This window comes from Cyprinus carpio, chromosome B18, assembly GCF_018340385.1.
Source record: "Cyprinus carpio isolate SPL01 chromosome B18, ASM1834038v1, whole genome shotgun sequence".
NCBI lineage: Eukaryota > Metazoa > Chordata > Actinopteri > Cypriniformes > Cyprinidae > Cyprinus > Cyprinus carpio.
The window spans coordinates 13,506,609-13,514,406 of record NC_056614.1 but is presented as its reverse complement, the minus strand read 5'-3'; the positions used below and the strand labels follow the sequence as shown (position 1 = coordinate 13,514,406).

The 7,798-nt window shown below is 40.8% G+C and overlaps 1 protein-coding gene across 1 annotated transcript; it reads right to left on the bottom strand.

The window, feature by feature from the left end:
* Positions 1–528: 528 nt before the first annotated feature.
* LOC122140353 (nucleobindin-2-like) lies at positions 529–6,830 on the bottom strand. Its single transcript, XM_042743611.1, has 6 exons — positions 6,667–6,830; positions 5,513–5,638; positions 5,059–5,166; positions 4,823–4,955; positions 4,460–4,563; positions 529–723 (listed from the first exon to the last, which is right to left on the bottom strand). The coding sequence occupies exons 2-6, from the start codon at positions 5,636–5,638 to the stop codon at positions 529–531; spliced, it is 666 nt and encodes a 221-aa protein (XP_042599545.1). The 5' UTR covers positions 6,667–6,830.
* Between the last annotated feature and the right edge of the window lie 968 nt (positions 6,831–7,798).

Sequence of the window (7,798 nt, the reverse complement as noted above, 5' to 3'; positions counted from 1 at the left end):
TGGAAACACGGACATGGTGGACACATAAAAAAAAAAAAAAAAAAAAAAAAAAACATGCAGCAGATTTAGCACCCCATAAAAATCCTCAAAGTACTCTATTATGAATAGCTCTGAATGGAAAGGTTATTAAGGGGAACCTCTTTGGTAAACAGTGCCTCGAGCTCTTGCTCATCAAAGTAGCCATCTCCATTGGTGTCTGTAAAAGCAAACAGATGTCACAGTCGTGCTGTGATATAATCTGAGTGCTCAGAACAGAGCGGCTCAATGATCTCACCATGTAGCTTGAAGAATGTCTTCGGGTCAAAATCGTTGGGATCCAAACCGTCAGCTTCCTCCCAGACCTCTTTCAATTGGTCTTGACTGCCCTATTTACACACATACAGACCAAATCTATGCATTGCTTGTCGACTGGATGGAGACAGATCTGAATGTGAGCTTGCAGTCGATTGGAGAAATGGGCGGGGGGGTTTACACAAACGAAATGATTGGAGAAGTTTTGATTTTTAAAATAGTTCAAGAAATGTATCTTTAGCTAACATGATTAATGATTTTGGGATGGTCTGCATGTTTCTTCTTCAGCTCTTCAAAGTGTTCCTCCTCTTTTTTGCGCGCATCCTCATCCAGTGTTTTAAGATGTTCCTTCCGATCGTGTTCCTTCGCCATCTCGTACTTCTTGAAGTCTTCATGTCTTTCCTTGTCGAAGTTATCCAGGTCATTAGTGGCCTCAATTTGACAAAATAAGGAAACAAAAAGAGAGGAAAATGTAAATGTGTGTAGACCAATAGATCATTATATACTGTAGATCTGAAAACTGTGAGTGTAGAAGAAACAGTCGAGCGACAGATAAGGACAGCAGTTTGGAAGTGTTTTTGCCTCGTTTTCTCATTAGACTACTGCGTGATCATTGTTGCTAGGGAAACGTTGCTTTAATTACTGTGTGTCTTACCCTGGCGTTACCCGCTTGGTAAATACGTGTGAAGTGGCGTTTGGTGTTGCGTTTGCTCGCGGGACTGGACAGTTTCGGTTTGCTAAATAGGGAGGCGTGACTAGCTGACTTCAATCACAGGTAATCAGGCAAATATATAAGTGGTAGGTGTCACCGCGGCAGCGGTCGCGGGAGCCCACGTGTGAAGCCTCCTCGTGTGAAGACCGACGAGTGTAAAGACCATCGACTCTACCTGCGCGACTCCACCGAGCAAAGGACACCGACAGGGCACTTGAGTATTGCTTTTTCTCCCCTTCAATTTTTGTACAGCTCATCCTCAAATACTTATTTTGGTCACTTGTACTCACTATGTGCTTTCAGATCTCTACTATCACTACCAACACTCGGAGAGCACGCCATGTACGTCGAAGGAAGGCCTGCCCGACAAATCTAAGGCCTGTCCCTCTGACCTCTACTACAACGCTCTCTATTCCAGTTGGTCTCTGGAACTGCCAGTCCGCTGTTAGCAAAGCAGACTTCATTTCTTCTATTGCTACTCATTCCGGTCTCAGCCTCATGGCACTGACTGAGACCTGGATCAAACCTGAGGACACTGCCACTCTCGCAGCCCTCTCCGCTAATTTCACTTGTTCCCACACCCCTCGTACGACTGGGAAGGGTGGAGGTACTGGTCTCCTTATATCAAAAGATTGGAAATTTGATCTTCAACCACCATCTACAGGTAACGGTTCATTTGAATCACATGCTGAAACTGTAACCCACCCTGTTAAAATCCACTTTGTGGTCATTTATCGTCCCCCAGGTCAATTGGGAAACTTCTTGGAGGAGTTGGACGTGCTGCTATCAAACTATACTGAAGATGGTACTCCTCTGGTACTGCTTGGTGACTTCAACATCCACCTAGATAAACCCCAAGGCTGCTGACTTCAACACTCTGCTCGCCTCATTTGATCTCAAGCGAGTCTCTACTACAGCGACTCACAAATCGGGCAACCAACTGGACCTCATCTACACGCGCTGTGTTGCTCAGTGGACAACACTTTAGTTACTCCACTGCACACCTCAGACCACTTCCTCATTACTGCTAACCTAGCACTTACTCCTGAAGCGGCACACGCTCCAACGCGGGTCACCTTTTCGACGGAACCTACGCTCACTCTCTCCCATCTCGCCTATCCTCTGTGGTTGCATCCTCACTTCCTTCACTCTCACAGTTTTCAGCTCTGGACACGAACAGTGCTACGGACACTCTTTGTTCCACTCTGACCTCTTGCTTGGACAACTTTTGCCCACTGTCGTCTAGACCAGCACGCACCACCCCCACCTGCCCCCTGGCTGTCCGATGTACTCCGTGAAACATCGCTCTAAACTCAGGGCTGCAGAGAGGAAATGGCTTAAATCAAGAAACTCTACCAACCTCAGTGTGTATCAGTCTCTCCTCTCTTCCTTCTCTGCAAACGTCTTCACTGCTAAAACATCATATTACCACGACAAGATTAACAACTGTTGTGACGCTCGGACACTCTTCAAAACCTTCTCTTCTCTTCTTAATCCGCCTCCTACTCCTCCTCCATCGACTCTTACAGCTGACGACTTTGCAGTTTTCTTCACAAATAAGACAAGAACCATCAGTGACCAATTCTCCACACCGCAGACTGAGGATAACTTCACAACGACTAATGCTCACTCTTTCTCCTCCTTCTCTCCCTCTCTCAGAGACGGACGTTTCCAAACTTATCCTGTCCAGTAATCCTACTACTTGCCCACTGGATCCGATCCCCACTCACCTCCTTCAAGCGATTTCTTCTTTAGTCATACCTTCACTTACTCACATTATCAACTCCTCTCTTCACTCTGGAACATTTCCCTCAGCATTTAAGCAAGCTCGGGTAAGCCCACTGCTGAATGAAACCATCTCTAAATCCAGCACTTCTAGAAAACTACAGACCGGTATCCCTTCTTCCATTCATTGCAAAGACACTCGAACGAGCTGTGTTCAACCAGCTCTCTATGTTTCTTGTACAGAACAACCTTCTGGACAGCAACCAGTCTGGCTTCAAAAGTGGCCACTCAACTGAGACTGCCCTGATCTCGGTTACTGAAGCCCTGCGAGTGCCAAGAGCAGCTTCAAAATCCTCAGTACTCATTTTGCTGGACCTGTCTGCTGCTTTTGACACCGTTAATCACCAGATTCTCCTGTCCACCCTCAGAAAGATGGGCATCTCTGGAACCGCACTCCAGTGGCTTAACTCCTACCTTTCTGATAGATCCTTCATGGTGTCTTGGAGGGGTGAAGTTTCTAAGTCACAACAACTTGCTACTGGGGTTCCTCAAGGCTCAGTACTTGGGCCGCTTCTCTTCTCCATCTACATGACGTCATTAGGATCTGTCATTCAGAAGCATGGCTTTTCCTATCACTGCTACGCTGATGACACTCAACTCTACTTCTCATTCCAACCAGATGACCCGACTGTAGTTGCTCGCATTTCAGCCTGTCTGAGTGACATTTCTAGCTGGATGAAGGACCATCACCTTCAGCTCAACCTTACTAAGACTGAACTGCTGGTGGTTCCAGCTAACCCATCGTTTCATCACAACCTCTCTATACAGCTGGGTTCGTCAACCATAACTCCTTCCAGGACAGCCAGAAACCTAGGAGCTGTGATGGATCATCAGTTAAGCTTCACAGACCATATTGCTACAACGACCCGGTCCTGCAGATTTGCCTTATACAACATTAGGAAGATTAGACCCTTCCTGTCAGAGCAAGCCACCCAACCTCTTGTCCAAGCTCTTGTTCTCTCCAGACTGGACTATTGCAATGCTCTCCTGGCGGGCCTTCCTGCATGTACTATCAAGCCTCTACAACTGATCCAGAATGCAGCAGCAAGGGTTGTCTTCAATGAGCCAAAAACAGCTCATGTGACTCCTCTCCTCATCAGGTTACACTGGCTACCAGTAGCCGCATCAAATTCAAGGTACTGATGCTTGCCTACAAAACGACCACTGGCACGGCACCAACTTACCTAAACTCACTAGTTCAGTCTTATGCACCTTCCAGAAGTTTGCGCTCTGCAAGTGAACGACGCCTTGTGGTGCCATCCCAAAGAGGTTCAAAATCACTCTCACGGACTTTTTCCTGGACTGCTCCCAGCTGGTGGAATGACCTCCCGATCTCAATTCGAACAGCTGAGTCTTTACTCATTTTCAAAAAACATCTAAAGACCCATCTTTTTCGCCTGCACTTAACCAACTAATACTAGCACTTACCTTTTTCTTTTTCTTGTCTATCATATTCCAAAAAAAAACAAAAAAACACCCTGGCTACGTGTTCTGTACTAGACTAACTGAGACTTGTCATAGCACTTGTATACCGTTGTTGTTCTCCCGTTGATTGTTTCTACTGTTCTCATTTGTAAGTCACTTTGGATAAAAGCGTCTGCTAAATGATTAAATGTAAATGTAAATGTAAATGTAGAATAAAACCAACAGGAAGTCAGATATGGAGCCTACCGATTTAATGAGGCGATCTAAATCTTCCACTTCGAATGTATGTGGATTCATGTTATTCAGATGTTCAAACTGTTTCAGAAGTGCCTGGTGGTCCACTGTCATACCTTTAGGGAAATGAAGAGCATATCATTTTTCATACACGTTTCTTGTCTTTGCAGCAGGCCAGAGTTACAGGTTTAGAAAGTAAACTGTGATATGGGGAGTTTGATAAATGGCACTTTCAGATAAAACATTCTATATCCTGTCAAATCTGTACTCTGGCGACCATAAATGAAACAAAGATAGTTGAGGACATTTTACAATATGCTCTAGTGCAAATATGAGCCACAAACAATAACAAAAGTAAAGTGCTGCCTGCGATACCTTTTTCTCCATTCGCGTCTTGTTTGAGTTTGATTAGGGTGCGCAGTCTGTTTACTTCTTGCCTCTTTAGCTCATCAAGTTTAGTTCGCACATGATGGCTGACAAAGTCCAACTCTTTAGCCAGCTTCCCTTGCTGTTTTCACCACACAGAGAATGAAAGGTAAGCAGTGGGGTGTTTAGAAAATCTGATTAAGCCAGTCTGCAAAGTAGAATTGGGAAACAAAGTGGTGCATTACCTTGATGTCTTCCATGTCTGTGTTATGAAGTTTCTCTCTGAAATGTGGGTCCTTTTCCAGGAAATCAATAACCTCTCTGAGATATCGATCATAGTGCAATCCAGTGTCCTAAATGAATTTAAATTAGATTTAGAAAAAACACTAGGGAGACTTAATATTTTTTTTAACCTATGTGAACATTTGCAAAATGACTGAGCAATCAGCGTTAGTCTATGTAAGCTGAACACTCCTTTTTCCTTTTATGGCACAGCTTATTATAAGCATCACATATGTAATGCCTGCTTACCAAACCAGTCGGAAGTGTTCACACTGCATATTAGAAAGAAGCGTCACACCCATTTTAACACTATTAATATAAAGACATGGTTTCATAGGTTGTTAAAAAGAGTTTTTTTTTTTTTTTTTTTTTTTTTTTTTTTTTTTTTTTTTTTCAAAAGAGAGATATATTACTTACGGCACTTTTAGGTGGCTCCAGTTCCTCTACTGGAGGGCTCACTTTGGTCTTATTCACAGCAACTGGCAGTGCATCCAAACAAGCCCAGAGACACAGTATCAGGAAAAAGTGTGATGGTCCCCACATCTGTGAGAGGACAAGAACATCACCATTATCATTTCTGATATAGCATGTCTGAGATAGCATGTTTGAGATATGAAGACGTGTAAATAATCTACTAAGTAATATTATTAATTAATTATATATTATTTTATAATACAATTATATCTTAATTTATCTGGAACTATATAGTCATCTCCTTAACAAATATGTAATTTATTATATATGTTTTAATCGTACTAATAATAAGCATTTTATATGAATATTATATAATTATAGATATTATTATTATTATTGGATATTATATATATTAGAATCAAAATATAACTGACCAAACAATATTTTTATCCCCTAACCCTAAACCTACCTTCTTCATAAAACCTGTTTGCATTGTTACACTTTCAGATAAACATCATTTACTATTTTTTTTCCCCTTGTGGGGACCAATGTTAAAAATTTCAGGTATCAAGTACACACTCACACACACAGAGAGAGAGAAATAAATAAAAAACACACACACACACACACACACACACACACACACACACACACACACACACAGAGAGAGAGAGAGAGAGAGAGAGAGAGAGAGAGACAGGGTGTGTGTGTATATATATATATATATATATATATATATATATATATATATATATATATAATATACACTAAAGAAAGTTAAATATATAGTTAAATAAAATTTAATAAAAACTAAAATAAAAGTACAAATTATGGGTATTTGTTTTTAAAGGGAACTTCTTCCAACCAAATCGTGACGTCACTAGCATGTGCAAGATAAACTTTGTCAATCCCTGTCTGTTAATCAGGAAGACAGCATTTTCAATAATTACGAGTAAATAAATCCAACTTATGTGTTCAGACTGAAATCATATCGACAATGTACAACATATTAGATATTAAATGACTTTATTTTCTTAAGTTCTTTCTTTCTATAAACACAAAACTATATTACTCCACCATTCGTGTCTTTAAGCATCATCAGTAGTAAAACAGAGCACAGCAGCTGACATTATAAGGAGCAACAAGTGAACACCTACCCTAAAAGATCCCCTGAGAGTTGTATTTATAAACACGATGTTGCTGTTTTCGCCTCGATCAAACGTCACAGATATGATCGCTCTGACAGTTCATTTGCAACTTGTTTTACCTGATGTGTGCTAAACACAGTTCCTTAACGTAAACCCCGCCTGCTGAGTCGTGTAGCCACGCCCCTCGCTCTGGTGATTGGAGAAACCATCGCGCTTCCGCTTTTGATTTTATTCGCGTTGCTCTGTCATTGAACATGCAATCTGTCTGTCAAAGGTTCCCATGGCAACTTGACAAGTAAGCTTGTTAGAAGTACGTGGCGTTCACGAGTCCACCGTTACAAGAGTGTCATTCGCGCTCCTTCAATGCTCCACAGACAGCCAATGACACAACTATCACAACAGCTGCTATCGCTCAGTCTTGACTGTGTTGTTTATAAGTCATATATATGTCATTAAAACGACATTCCAGAATGTTGAAACTGGAACAAACAGACGTTTGGATAAAAAAAAAAAAAAAAAAAAGGTAGGAAATTGGAATCACTAATACTTGGCGTATACCATACATATATATATAGTATATATATATATATATATTATATATATTCTCATATATCTTATATATATATATTATATATATATATGCGCTAAATGAGCTTATAGATCAGTGGTAAGAACATAATGTAGGCCACCTCAATAAAATTATTTTTTTTCTTCTAGCAATTTAGGGCCCAAATAAGACAATTTTACACATTTCTTCTAAATGATAGTTTTATTTTCATTTTAAAGTTTTTGTATCAAGTAAATGGTGAGTTGGTGCAGTTTCAGTCCCTGTTTTCAATATTTTCCTCGCATATTTAGATTATTCACTCCCTGCCTCTCCAGTCTATTAAATGTCTGCATTCAATTTAATTCAAGTTTATTTGTATAGTGCATTTTACGATACAAATCGTTGCAAAGCAACTTTACAGAAAATTAAGTTTCTACAATATTTAGTAGTAGCTTATCAGTAGGTGACTGTCAGTTTATGTGCAACTATGGCAACAGAAATGTATGGAAAAATCAAACGTAAAGACAATCAAACAGACAATGAACAGATTATAGAACCCCGGAATTATTATATGATGCCGTCAAACTTATAGCA

Bases quoted from the DNA above. Each gene is read 5' to 3' on its own strand.
- LOC122140353 (XM_042743611.1), bottom strand. From the start codon at position 5,638: ATGTGGGGACCATCACACTTTTTCCTGATACTGTGTCTCTGGGCTTGT. The intron at 5,167-5,512 runs GTAAGTAATATA...AAATTCATTTAG, and splicing joins TGGAGCCACCTAAAAGTGCC to GACACTGGATTGCACTATGA. The intron at 4,564-4,822 runs GTATCGCAGGCA...ATTTCCCTAAAG, and splicing joins AGACGCGAATGGAGAAAAAG to GTATGACAGTGGACCACCAG.